Source organism: Silurus meridionalis, chromosome 22 (genome assembly GCF_014805685.1).
Source record: "Silurus meridionalis isolate SWU-2019-XX chromosome 22, ASM1480568v1, whole genome shotgun sequence".
NCBI classification, from domain to species: Eukaryota; Metazoa; Chordata; class Actinopteri; order Siluriformes; family Siluridae; genus Silurus; species Silurus meridionalis.
This window is the reverse complement of record NC_060905.1, coordinates 8,481,340-8,495,721: the sequence shown is the minus strand read 5'-3', so window position 1 is coordinate 8,495,721 and position 14,382 is coordinate 8,481,340. Positions and strand designations below refer to the sequence as shown.

The window sequence follows — 14,382 nt, the reverse complement described above, 5'->3', positions numbered from 1 at the left end:
TGGAAATGTCGCCGCTCTAATTAATAATGAATATTAATCGTTACATTCTTGGGTCTTAAGAAATAAAAATATTTGGTTGTCAGTAGCCCCTCATAATCATGAAATATTCCAGCATTTTCAGAGTTTGTGTGTATATGGCTCAATTTTTTATTTAATAAACACATGGCCAACTGTATGTCTATCCCTAATGTGAACGGAAGGATTTTAACTTCGAAATGAGTTATTTCCTCTGGGTAAAGAAATCGTAGGTATTTAGTTAAGAGGGATCCATGAACAACGAGAGAAAAAAAAAAAAAAAAAAAGCTACATACATTCGTTGAGTTTGCTTTACATTTGCAGAGTTACTTCCCGAAAAGACATGTGCTAGACATTTCTCTTTACAACACCTAAATATGCAAGGTAATAGCCCACCATAGAAAAATACTTTAGAGCATGTTAAAAAGTTCAAGGCTGAAAAAAATAAAATAAAATAAAATATCAGACCTTGAAATGTTCGATCAATTTTTTTTTTTTGTGAAATAGCGTAAGGTTTAGTTATAACAATCCAATTTGAACTGATCGTGTTTCTAACCCATGCTTATAGCACAGAATCATAAATAAATCCAAGATTCCCCTGGAGATGATGGAAACCCGTGAGAACCGAGCCTCCGATCAGCTTAATACGTAATGCTTCAATTCTGAGAGGCCAGTGCTCCCATACAGAAGTAGCTGCTTCATTATCATTTTTTATTGGTCCCACCCCAACCCAGAGTAAATACTACTTTTGACTGTACCTTGTGAGGAACTACATGACAGCACACTGCTTTGTGTGTGCATTCACCTCTCCAATAGCTTTACAGGACCGTCCCAATCCTCTTTTCAAAAAAAAAAAAAAAAAAAAAAAAAAAAGCGCTTCAAAAATTAAAACTGTCTTCTTGTTTGCTTTATTTTTTTTAAGGCTTAAAGGACAATGCGTTTAGCTCTTATCTGCCCTTGATACGCACAGGTTCGTTCTCTCACAAATAATCTTAAATTCTTGATAAAAGAAAACAAAAAAAATCCAAATTCAAATTCCCCTCAATAACAATGGCACATTGTGCTAACACTATTAGTTGGGGGTGGGGGGGCTTGCATTAACCATCTTCACTCACTCGCTCCCTCCTTCAGTCACTGGCCTCTGGAGTCATCGCCACAATGACGGGCTGGGGGACCGACACCATGCCTTCATTCTCAATCTTGGGCCGTTTGGTCTCTGGCTCTTGCGGACCTGCCTCCTCCATCTCCATGCTGGAGGGTCTGTTCACTAGCACAGGGGGTGAGGTGGAGGCCTGTGCTGCCAGGATCTGAAGAGGGTTGGTGAGTGCTGAAAAACAAGGAGGAATGATGATAAGTGTTATATCCTAGAGGCGTAAACCAACTATACCAGTCTACAGCCGTCCTCTATTTACCAATAATATGCAATCACATCTTCCACGTATCACCGATGGCATGGCTGGTAGCATTCAAAGGCTCCCTCTTTTTAAACTGAACCCGAGTGAGAATACAAAACCCCATATGTGTGTATTCTGGATATCAGGTAGCAATTTCTTTCTACAGTTACCCCCCACAACACACAATCTGAGTCAATAGACAGAAATAAAATATACTGTGACATAATGACCAGAAAGAATTCTGCTTGCCAAATGTTTTCAACTAGTCATATATAGTAATCCATTCATTTTTATTTATAGCCGGCCACGTTTTTGGACGATTCATCTCATTTCTGTGTGTTTATGTTAGAAACGGTTTTGTCCCTAGATTTGCTGATTATTTGCAAGGGGAGAACTAAAATAACCAATTCTGCCTCTCAAAACTGGGTAAACAATATTAAACTCTATTGCCAAAAAACCTAATCCTTCTCCACTTTTCTTGGCTTTTTCACTCGATTTTAGATGCAGGAGTAGTTTGCTGGTTACGTGTAAACATTTTGCAGCTTCATAAAAATTGTGTCAAACTGGAAAAAAAAAATAATTCTTATAAATTAATTAGAAACTTTAGCTCCAGTCTTAAACAGTCTGACATTTTCTCAGTCTGATTTTTAGGGCAATAAAACATGTAAAAGCTTTTTCAGTACAGGGCTTTTCAGTTCGGTACACATGCAAAACTTCGGTGCACCGTATGCAATCTTTTTTACAGTATTACAGTATTAATTATTGTATTTTTTATGAAATATATATATATATATATATATATATATATATATATATATATATATATATATATATAATTTAACCAAGCAGGCATTTTATTTAAAATTATTAAAAAAAAAATCTAAACTGTTCATTAAACTCATTAATAAAAATATAATTATTAATTATAAAATGAAGTAAAATGTTACTGTACAGTACATGTACTCACTATAAATGTGATACAGTGTATAGTATTTCTACAAATTTACACAAGATTTATCTTCCTATATTATTTCAAATGTGTTCTGTGTGTGTTTAAAGTGTGTGAGTATGATTTATGGCTTAAACAATAAAAAAAAAAAAAAAAAAAAAAAAAAAATTGGGGTGATGTTCATTTATCACGGTTTTGCGTTTTAAAAAACTTTACCTGTATTACTGTATATACATACATATACAAACATACTCAATTCATTTTAATGCAAATTCATTTTAACAGCACTAATTTTATTTACGCACGATTAATGCATTTCTACTTGCCAATTTTATAAAAAAATATAAATTAAAACCTTAAATGTGACACATTTATTCACATCATTTCTTTACTCATATACAAAAACTCCACCAAAAACTTGTGTATAGTAAATAAAATTTCTTTTAATCACTAAACATTTGATTTACTAATGCGGCAAGTCTCAAAATAAGCACCAAAATCCACCATGATGCACACATCCGCCAGTTAAAACCATCCGGTTAGAAAAATAGCAAAAGTTCCGTATGGTGTCCTGATCATCATCATCATCATCATCATCATCATCATCTTTTTTTGGCTGCTTCTGTTAGGGGTCGCCACAGTAAAACTCCATACTACTCTGTCCTCTACATCTGCCTCTTCAAACCAACTATCTGCATGTCTTCCCTCACCTCCCTCCTGGTGGCTCCATCCTCAACATTCTCCTACCGATATACCCCATGTCCCTCCTCTGCACATGTCCAAACCATCTCAATCTCGCCTCCCTCACCTTGTCTCCAAAACGTCCTACATGCACTGTCACTCTAATAAACTCATTTCTCATCCTGTCCATCCTCATCACTCCCAACGAAAACCTCAACATCTTCAGCTCTGCTACCTCCAGCTCCACCTCCTGTCTTTTACTCAATGCCACTGTCTCTAAACCATACAACATCACAGGTCTCACCACCGTCCTATAAACTTTCCCTTTCACTCTTGCAGATACTCTTCTATCACAAATCACCTCTTCCACTCTTCTCCACCCAACTATGGTTTGGATCACAGTGACTGAAAATGCACAAAATTTGACTTCCTTCTGTTTGGAATCTATAAATATCAGCAGCACAAATTCAGCACATATTTGATTGCGTATGTGATTTATATTGATTGCACGAGACCTGACAGGATTCACATTTTTACTGTACAAGTGTCCTTTTTTTTTTTTCTTAGTTGTTCATCCATTTTCAAAATGTATAATTTTTTGTTTTGCTCTGTACGTATACACTCCAATTGAAGGTTCACGAGATTCACATTTGACCTGTTTTAGAGAACTAGTTGATTATTGGTTGATCTGGTGCCGTACGCTCTCCTTCATTAGTAAAATGTAACATTCATTTGCACAATTCATCAATTCAAGTCACATTTACAAAATAAATTAAATTTAAAACATTTTAGATGACAGATGACAATTGGTTTAACCATTTTGCATTCAATGACTCGTGCAATGTACTGATGCCGACATGTTTTGGAGGTTAAAACTATTTAGCTATAAACAGAATAATATATTTTGATCAACATAAACAAAACCCACTGATAATGTAGGGAACAGCAGACACTTGTACACAAATGACTAAATGATGTGGAGATTGAACAAGTAGTTTTGATCATTTCATTTCTGATCTGAGAAAAGCTCCAAAGCAACTGAGAAAAACTGTAAATTGCGATTATATATATATATATATATATATATATATATATAAATAAAGGGTTTTTTTAATTAAATACAATATGCGGAAATCTACTCTTATCCAAAATAAGTGTACCATAAGCGTTGGGCGAGATGGTAGTGGTGGGCAGAGCGTGTTTGCCGTTCTGTGTGATGGTCTGGACCGGGAGCTGGTGCTGCCCCAAAGGCATAGAAGTCGCTTGGAGAACAGTGTAACTCTGCTGCCCTCTAGAGGCTGAACTCAAGTGGCTCCCCACAGACTGAATCACTCGACTGCCTGCAGGAATGGAGGTTGGTGCTGCCATCTCCTCTACAGCACCTTCATAAAGAGATGAAAAGCAAAAAAAGCTTTGGTCAACATTAGGATTCTTTCTAATCAACACAGGGCATGGTGGAAATGCTACCTCTGTGTTCTCCAGAACTTTCTGTGGCGGTCATCGAGCCAACGTTGGCCAGGACGTATCCGTTGGCAGAGCTGGTGGTGGCGTTGAGAACGCGCACCATGGTGACGCCTGGAGCTTGTTGGAGCACGTGCACGGCCTGACCTGAGACTTGCTGGGAGGTGAGGATGGAGGCTGGCATGTAGGCCACAGGCTTTGCCACTGCTGTCGAAGACTGAGAAGGCATGGCCACGATCACAGGCTGCGCACTCACTGGAGAACCTGGCATACACACAGAGACATGATCTATACAGAGCACCAGGGCATGTCAAGATGGAACACACAAGATGTCTGAGACTCACCTGGGGCGCTCTGTGAGTATCTGAACTCGGGCACAGATGCCAGCTTGGTGTTGAACTCATGCTCATGGGAAATTGGGGAACCCTCTCGAGACAGACACTCAGGAGTCTGCAGGCCGCTCGAGTTAGGAGACAGAAGGCCGGAGTGGGTGGGCGAGGCTGGAGCGCTCCTGAAAGCAGCACAACACATCAATCACAAGTACACACACAGGCATAAACATAAACAAAGCCCCATGCATGACCTACAGCTCTCTATGTAGTATGGTGTAAACAGAGGTCACACTGTGAATGCAAGCAACCACATCCTGACATGTCTCTCACACACACACACACACTCTGCAGAAGGTGACTAGCACCATGTAGATTAGAATTCTCTGCATGACATAGATAGATAGATAGATACTTTAGAGAAATGACACCCAAGATGCCTGAAATGGCTCAATTGGAGTAATTAGCTTATACAGATCAGACTTACTTTGTTCTGCCAATCAAAAAAGAGCAGCAGGAAAAGAGGGGAAAAAAGGAAATGAGAACTCTGTGTCTGTGTGTGTGTGTGTGTGTGTGTGGGCTATAAAAAGCCATTTAGGTTCCAGGAATTAATTGCTGATAAAATGTATGCATAGTTTATGCATAAATATTTTAATATTATTTTTTATTATTTATTTAAGAACAGAAATACTTTGTGATGCTGTAATAAATCTTTAAAGATTTAACTTTTCATGCTTTAATTGTTTTATAATCCTCATACAATATCAGGTTAAAAAGAAAACTTTTTTTTTTGGACAATTTTATTTCCTATATAAAAAGAGTTACTGGGTGAGGAAATGTTTAGGAAATGATTAGGAATGTGATCCAGTTTTTATGTCTTAGACATTAATATTGAAGATATTCTGAGTAGTTGCTCTGACAACCTGAACAAGTGTGTGTGTTAAACGGTTAAAACCCTAGGAGTAATTTTTTCACCTTGAGGAAAGAGGGCCGAACGGTGTTCTGAAGCAGGAGACTCCTCTCTGACGGCGTTTACGGAACGACTGCTCCACCAACTTGGCCTCTGACGAGGGGTCGACGCGCCAGAATGACCCTTTTCCCGGCTCCTCCTGGGAGCGTGGCACTTTGATGAAGTAGCGGTTCAGCGACAGGTTGTGCCTGATGGAGTTCTGCACACAATCGAGCAGGTCAGAGATGAAAGACTGATAGAGCAAGAGACACACTTATTGATGTTTAAGTCAGAACTGACCTGCCAGCCCTTATCCGCAGTCCTGTAGTAGGGGTAATTCTTGGTTATGTGGGCGTAGATGCCACTTAGTGTCAGCTGTCGGTCTGGAGCCGAAGATATGGCCTGCACTATCAGCTGTGCGTACGAGTACGGGGGCTTGGACTCATCCTATGAAAGAACACATGCAAGACATTGTCAAGACAAACTTTTTTTTTTGTCTGTTGTTTTATTAGTGGGGCCAATAGAAGTTTTATTTTCAGCAATGAAGGAAAACTTTTAAAGGATGTCTATAGAAGTGTTACCTCAGAAACTTTATTATCTAGATTATTCCCACCAGCTCCCTGACCACTGCAACCACCAATAAAACTGAACTCCACCTAAAAAGTCCCTGAACCTGAAATTTCAACTTGTGATAGTCTTCTCAACTCCCAGTTTAATCTTCAGTTATGTCAAATAAGCATTACCACTCACACAGTAAAACAGTGTGACGTTCCCCATCACTACTTTTAAATAAATGTGTTGTTGTGCAGTATTGGATTTAGATCAGTTAATGTGCACACAGTACTTAATTAACTTAGGCCATACTAATTACTGCATTGAGAGGCTAATCAGCGTTACTAATGTTAGTCAGCTAGCTGGTTGGAAATTTTAATCCTGAAACGTATACCCCCCCCGCCCCCCAAACTCCCCCCCAAGCTGAGACGTGACATTATTACAACTCACTAATTACCACTTACTAGGAACAATGAACACAGCTTACATGTGTAAATCTGTGAACTTGGAAAAGCCAAAAGGAAAAACAGGTCTGGACATCTCTGAGCTAGACATGTCAAAACACTTTTAGATAAATCAGGATTCAAGATACTCTCTATTTATTCCAACGATGTCAGATAAGTAAATGATTACTGACCTTGGGGCTGTCTCTATCTGACACCTCTGTGCGATGCTCCGATACAGCTTTGGCTGCATACTCGGCCGCCAACTGCAGGTCAGAGGTTATGTTGCGTCCGTAGCGGTAGCCAGATGAGCCTGCACCCCGAGGACTAACTGGACAAGAGTTAGGTACACTGAAAAACAAAAGAAGGAAAGAAAAAAAAACATTAGCCTTTACTGTGCTAGCATATGATGAAGCTTTTTTAGTGAGACTGATTGATTCCAAAAGTTCCAAGATAATCAAAAAAATTCAGCAGAGCAGATTTATAGCTTGTTCACAGTGCTAAAAGATTACAAGATTACAACAAAACACCTCAGTGCATGTTGGTGAATGAGAAAGCGATTAGAAGAGAATGGTCAGACTGGATAAACGCAATAGTGGGCCCTGCTTTTCACACCCAGGCCTTCAGTGGTGTCCTACCTTAATCAATCCACCTCTTAATAACATTGTTATGACACCACGTCTATGGAAACCATTAATATAATACAGAAATGCAGTATAACAGAGCACTGCATCCCAAACAAGTATCTCATGCAGTGAGAAAAATGCCATTACTAAAGCAAAAAGAAAAAAACCTAAATAACACAATAAGAAGTCTCCTTTCACTGCAGCCTAGTTGCACAGCCCCAGTGTTTTGTGCAAATTCTGTCTTTAAATGAACATTCCTTATTATGTCCAGCTTTACTTGAAAAGTCTTGTCACTGTCAAATGAATCAGTCATCGATTGTGGAATTGAAAAAAAGCTATCAAATCCACATAAATATATTTGAGCTTGTGCCAATTTGCAAGCTCGGACTGGTGCGCTTTCTGACCATCCAATCAAAGAACGTGAAATTGGTGACATTATTGGATGCCTGCTAGATGGCCTCGGAGTGGCAAAGCATTGGTTAAAGCAAAAACCTTCAGCTGCACACTGCGAGCGCCTGTAGTGTTCATTTTTGAAGACCTCATGGCAGATTTGGACCCTGGCAACACGTGATGTAATGCCTAAAATCTGACTGGATAAAAACTCCAAAGTAAACAGACCGCACCAAAAAGAAGCACTATGAAATGGAGAATAGACTACTGAGAATAATTTTAGATATATTCGTGGACAGAAACACTTAAAATGTTTAAGTAAGTGATTCTGATTAAGTTGAGGCCCGAGGAGAAGGTCTTGTTGGCCTTGACTGCCCCCCACTGGTCAAATGGAGTAAATCAGAAGGTAGCGAGTTCACTGCTGGGCCAATGAGCAAGGCCCTTAACCCTCAACTGCTCCGTTGTAATAAAAAATAAATAAAAATTACTTTGTCACTCTGAATAAGGGCATCTTCCAAATAACAAATGTAAAGTCAGAGTAATCAGAGTAATCTTAGAGTCAGAGTAATCTTAGAAAACCAGTGATGTCTTTCAAACGTATATACACAATTGACATTTAAAATCAAATAAATGTATTTTTGTATTATACTTAAAGTAGCACCTCATTGTGTACACACACACACACACACACACGCACGCACACGCACACAGTCACTCCTCTTTTCTGTTGCCACTCAATAAAAAAAAAGCATGCAAACGTCCAGCAGATGGCTCTAATCCTTTCAAAATCGACACTATAAACAAATGTGGTTTCCTGGAACAACATTCTCCAAGTGCTTGTGATTTTCATCTAGGCTCTGGAGTACAGAGAAGTTTGCACACACCCTACTAGATTCTACCTTCAGCTATTGTTTACAGTCAACTGATTTATTGCAGAATTACTAAACTGTCTTATGTGTGTTAGTGTATATGTATGTAGTGTTTAGGCCTCAGAGGAATACTCCCCCTTATGATATATCCAGAGACGTTGGTGCGGCCCTGCCCTTCCTGTGAGCGTCTCTGTGCTATTAAGTCACATCATCTCCTATTTGTTTGACAGATTCTGTTACATCGCTGTTAAATTAGACACCAGGGCATGCACCACCCCTCTACCCTCCCCTAACACACACAACGTTATTTTTACTGCTGCCTTGTGTTCGGAGTGTAGCAGGCTGCCAGAAGAAGCAGTGTAGGGTCAGAGTTGTTGTTGTTCTGCTGCCTTGATGTGGGCGGAGAGAAGAGAGCTTGGTAAGGAAGAAAGCCTTTGTCTGGCGGAAGAGGGCACAGTCAGCGTGTGGGGTTGAAGTCCAGGCTTAAAGCAGTCCTTTCATAAACAACTGGACCCAATAAAAATGCAACAACATCCCATGAACCGGTTCTGAGCAACAAAAAGCACCCCTTTACAGCAGATACAGAACGCTCAGTCAGAAAAATACAGTATGTATGACCAGAAGCTATCCTGTCAAAACTAATATGTTGAAACATAAAATATAAAAGAGTGCCACATGTGCAATGTAATGAGTCGTCCTCAAAAATCTGAACAGTATTCCCACCATTTGGCATGAGCCGTAAACAGTCACTAAAGAGGCTGCAATATGTAGCCACTACATCATTATTAAAAGTGATTTATGCATTTTTTTTTTGTTCCTTCTCATCAGCCAGGAAAGGCTGGAATTACTGGTCAAGGAAAGCTCAGCTAGAACTTCTGTACAACCAAGCCACAGCAGCGCCACCAATGATTGGGCATAAAAACAATACTTGAAATGTTAAGCCTGATTTCTTCTTAGCCCTCAGCCCCCTTGTTGATGAGGTGGATTATTTAATCCATTACCATTACTGTCTAAATACTTCCAAAGGGAGAAACCAAACACAGACAGACTACTTTATGCGAAGATGCACCACAAAATCGACACAGCCATATGTTTAGTGTTTAACGTTTCTGTTGATTATACTTTGGATTTGGAGGACACACGGCATAAACCTGCTCATGTATTTTGAACCTGAAACACTACAAAACTATAAAACAAATTGTATGACGCATTCCGGGAGGCGTTTACTTTCCGTCTCCTTGAACTGCTGCAGTCGCGAGTGCATGATCTGTCGAACAAATTCGATCTGAACATTGTACACAACTTAAACAATCATAGGTCACATGACTGAAAATACCTCGTTTTCTAATATTTCTGTTTTCTCAGTCCACAGTGCAATGCAGCAAAAAGTGCTCCTGAATGTAGCCACTTGGGTTACAAGTAGATCCTTGTTTTACTTACATTACCGAAATGCTTCCAACAGTCTCTCTCTCTCTCTCTCTCTCTCTCTCTCTCTCTCTCTCTCTCTCTCTCTCTCTCTCTCTCTCTCAAAAATAGCAGTGTGTCATTTTACTGAGAACCCAAAAAATTTTAATTCTTAGCCTGAAGACTCAAAGGACAATGTTTTAAAGCACAGGGACGCAAGACTCCTTCCTGAATTGTTCAATACATGTCTTACAAAAATAAACTCCCCAAAATAACTACATGAAATTACAGTCCAGTCAGATTTAGGACGAGGGGGAAAAAGTACATGGTCAAAAAGACAAATCATCATTCTTCACTGTCCACAGTTTACAGCTTTTCCACCGGTTGGCGTTTTCAGTAGTGGTGTGAAGCTTATAATAAAATCAATGATGCTGCACACAGGTTATTTAAGTGGGTAAAAAAAGAGGTAAGGTTCAACACCTCACTCAGGATTCCAAAAGTTTCTCTCATTCAATGATTTACAAAGGAAACCTCTTTTATGGCTTAATAATTAACTCCGTGAACAGGACACTTCTAAACAAAACTGTGCTCCGTTCCACAAACGATGATCCACAAGTTCCATTTAATTCCCAAACCAAACCAAATACAAAATTAAAGAACAAACAAATAAAAATCCCCCAACAATAAAGTTCACGACTTCCAAGTGTGTAAAATTCCAGATTTTTAATACATCAGCTGTTTTTATCCAGCAGATAGTGGGGTTAAAATGTATCCCATCTGCCTTCTATCTGTTAATCTCCAAACCTGACTGGCTCAACTGATGCGAAAAAAAGACACACTAACAAAAACACACATACTCAGCAGTGGAAAACTTGTCAGACTGGCTGACAAAAAAAAAAACCCTTTTTGCTCTAGCTAGAGGAGGGTTGACAAGAAAGCAGGAAGCGTAGTGGTGAGCATGCACGTTGTTTGTTTTGGGTGTAGGGGTTGACCGAGAAAGGGAGGCTGGGGGAGGCTACTAGGAGCCCTCGGAAAAAGGAAACTATCCGTCGTTGAAGAAGAGAGAGAGAGAGAGAGAGAGAAAAAAAAAAAAAAAACACAACATTTGCTGGTCCACCAATCAGAACACTCGGAGCTCTGCACACGCCATATATGGAACGCGCACACGCGCAAACACACGCGCAGCTTGCAGTCACGGTCACACGCGGTGCAGGGAGGCGGAGGGGCCGCCGGGGGCAGACTTCCCTTCTGCATGAACAGGCTGAATGAAACACTGGGAATGTGTTTGGAAAAACCAAAATACATTCCCTGCTGAGCAAAATGAAGCCTAACAACTAGGAAAAACAGCCCTTAAGTCTGACTCTCAGATTGAAGGAAAAATTAAATCCAAAACTGATTCACGAACACTTTGAATGCAAAGAGTTTCATCATTGCGCATAGGTTATATATATAAAAAATAAAAACCCTCTGCCTGTGTACTGTGTAATCTTTTAATAATGTGTTACTGTATTATTGACAGTAAACTCTGGCCTTTGTAAATTAGTCTGGTACAAAATACACAATTAAGATGAACTCTTTGACTGGATTATTCCTTCACTCGAAAGCACGTTACACACAATTACACGTTTTCAGTTTCCCCTATAAATCTCAGATTAATGGCAATTACACAATAATCTGTAGAATACCCAATTCTGATTGGTTGGTAGAAACTGGTCAGATTAATCACTCGTTTAAAATTGACATGCTGCCTGTGAACAACTGTGACCATAACCGTAAATATACAGTCACAGTTGCATACAGGATGAAACAGCAGATGTGGCACAGATCACAATACTTTATTTGATTTAAAGAAGGCAGAGTTCCAGAGCTACAGAACAACCTGCATATCAAAACAACTAACTGTTGTTTTGATTCTTTTTAGTCAAACTTTGCACTGCAAACAGCACTGAAAGCTTTAACAAGCGGCCATGGTATAATGCGGGACCACCCATGGCCAAGTGTGCGTTACACTATTGTAATGCTTTGTGTTGGGTGGTTCTTTGCCTCCACGTTTTGCATTCAAATGGCAAATCTCTTCCCTTGGTGAAATTATCTTTACATGATCTGACTCCTGAGAGGTAAGCAAAACGTTAATAAGATAATCTACTTCACATTTTAAAGAGAGGTAAATTCAGCTTCATCCTAAATCCTGAGACAATAGTCACGTGTGGCATTCTGTTGGGATAATTGATCACTCTTTCATTTTATGCCAATTTTTATCCATCTTTACAAAGTGTGTAAATGATTTTCTGTACATAAGCAGAAATAATGGACAATTCGATATGGACATATAGACAACATGCTTATTTTGAGGTGTCAGGGTACCATGCTTTGACATATAAAAAAAAAAAAAAAAAAACAAGCAAAGGATTAGACTTTAGACAGTATATTTACCCCTGGTCTGGGTTAAACTGAATCTTACGTAATATGATCTTTGCAGAAAAACAGCCAAGGCGAAATTACAAAGTTGCCTAGACAAAATAAAATTAGCTTCGGTAAAACCTACAAAGACATGCCGTTATCTGGCTGTGTTCCGGACTTTCCTAACGCATGCTCAAACCATGCAACAGCATCAGTCCTCTGACTTAATTGTGCATTTGGTAAACGTTACTCGCATGCAGCTTGTGGTTTGGCTTTGCCTTCAGTTAAGGAAAAATTACAGATGTGAGGTTTTATGCGAACATGTACTGCTTCACTCTGCTAAATATTTCAACTTTACCTGATAGTTCCTGTGGGTGAAGGCAGGGGACTCATCATGCTTCTGAAGTCGTTTTCAGGAATGGTGATTTTTAGTGGCGAGATCTGTGGGTACAGGGGTCTCACTGGGGACATGGGTGCCTCCTCCTTCAGCGTCTCCTTGTGGTACAGTGCAGTAAATTGAATCTTTATCACTGTGCTAGGAAAACGAAATGTGCACCTGGTGGAACAAAGAAAGGAATAGAACATGAAATGAAAAGCATTTATACATATTTATTCTATTTCTATTCTATAAAAACACCAAAGCAACAGCAATATCATGCGAGCTGTCAGGAAAAATCTTTCAGGAATATTATTTGGTGCTTTTACTGCTGCTGACATGTTCTCTGTTTATCATAATGGATTGGCACTTAAAAACCAAGTAATGACTGAACATACAATATACAGACAAAAGTGTTGGGACACCTGATTTTACTTTTTAGCCAAATGTGACTCTTTCCCAAAATGTTCCCAGACAGTTGGTACACAATTAAATAAATATCTTGACCCAAACCTGCTCCTGCCTGACAATGTCCATGTGCACAAAGAGAGCTTATTGGAGATTTGGTTCAATGGGTGTTTATTTAAAATGGTGATTGTTTTAGCTACGTAATGTAATTTTTTCCCCTTTTAGTACAACACTGTCATATTGTTACAAATGTTGTAATACAAATTGTATCACAATGTTGTTTTTTTTAAATGTTTAAAAGTTGTTGTTTTTTTAAAGCAGCTAATTAAATGAAGTGTTAAAGTTTGGGGTGTTGAAAAAGATTTTGATCAGTTTTTAATTTGGATAAATTATTATTATTATTTTTTTTTTCAGTCTTTAATAATTAGTTATTTATTATTAATAATTATTAATATGACCCTTATATATGCAGTGTGTACCAAGTTGATTTAATAGCTACAAGCTGATGTTCGACTTGAAATAAATGAACAAACGGAACATAGATTGAGTATTTTTAAGAGGTAAATGATGGCGGCTTCATTTTGCCTACACAAACATCCATTCGCTTGCAGAAAATAAAGCAATGATCTATGCCATGTAGTTCTGGTGGATTACTATTTAAAGTATCTATAGTTATATGGCAAAATACAGCCAGCGAGTTAAAGAAAACATTTATCTTACAGTCATTAGTCACACACATGTATGCGGTACAAAGCTGGTGTTTTTGTTAGTACTCTGAAGCCCTGTCATTATAGCATAAATACGTAGCAATATAATTACGATATTCAGTTTGATTTTACACATAAGATCTACTGCTCAGAAACCAGAGAGCAATCCCTGAAATAGCACTGCCAGAAAGCTTCCTTTGTGACCAATGCAGCATCTGGTCCTGCAAATCAAGAAATTTAACCCTGCAAGAAAGACAATTTGATAAATAATTTAAAGGCACTGTGACATGTAAAAATGTGAAGCTTCCTGCAAATAGATTTCAGCGAATAAAATGAGCTTGCACACATCTGTTGTCCCGAATCTTTCCTAAAGAATTCAGAAAGTGATTGAAGCATAAAATCATAAGCATATAAATAATAAGTTATTAG

At 38.7% G+C, this 14,382-nt stretch overlaps 1 protein-coding gene across 1 annotated transcript in view; it reads right to left on the bottom strand.

Annotated features, from left to right (window-relative positions):
* Positions 1–900: 900 nt before the first annotated feature.
* foxk1 (forkhead box K1) overlaps positions 901–14,382 on the bottom strand; it is an 18,737-nt gene continuing 5,255 nt past the window's right edge. The window contains exons 2-9 of the mRNA XM_046834958.1: positions 12,821–13,018; positions 6,968–7,124; positions 6,079–6,225; positions 5,805–5,998; positions 4,845–5,011; positions 4,507–4,764; positions 4,200–4,421; positions 901–1,342 (exon numbers count right to left, since the gene is read on the bottom strand). Coding sequence (XP_046690914.1) covers positions 1,143–1,342; positions 4,200–4,421; positions 4,507–4,764; positions 4,845–5,011; positions 5,805–5,998; positions 6,079–6,225; positions 6,968–7,124; positions 12,821–13,018 — 1,543 coding nt within the window. The 3' untranslated portion in view covers positions 901–1,142. The remainder of the gene's footprint in view (positions 1,343–4,199; positions 4,422–4,506; positions 4,765–4,844; positions 5,012–5,804; positions 5,999–6,078; positions 6,226–6,967; positions 7,125–12,820; positions 13,019–14,382) is intronic.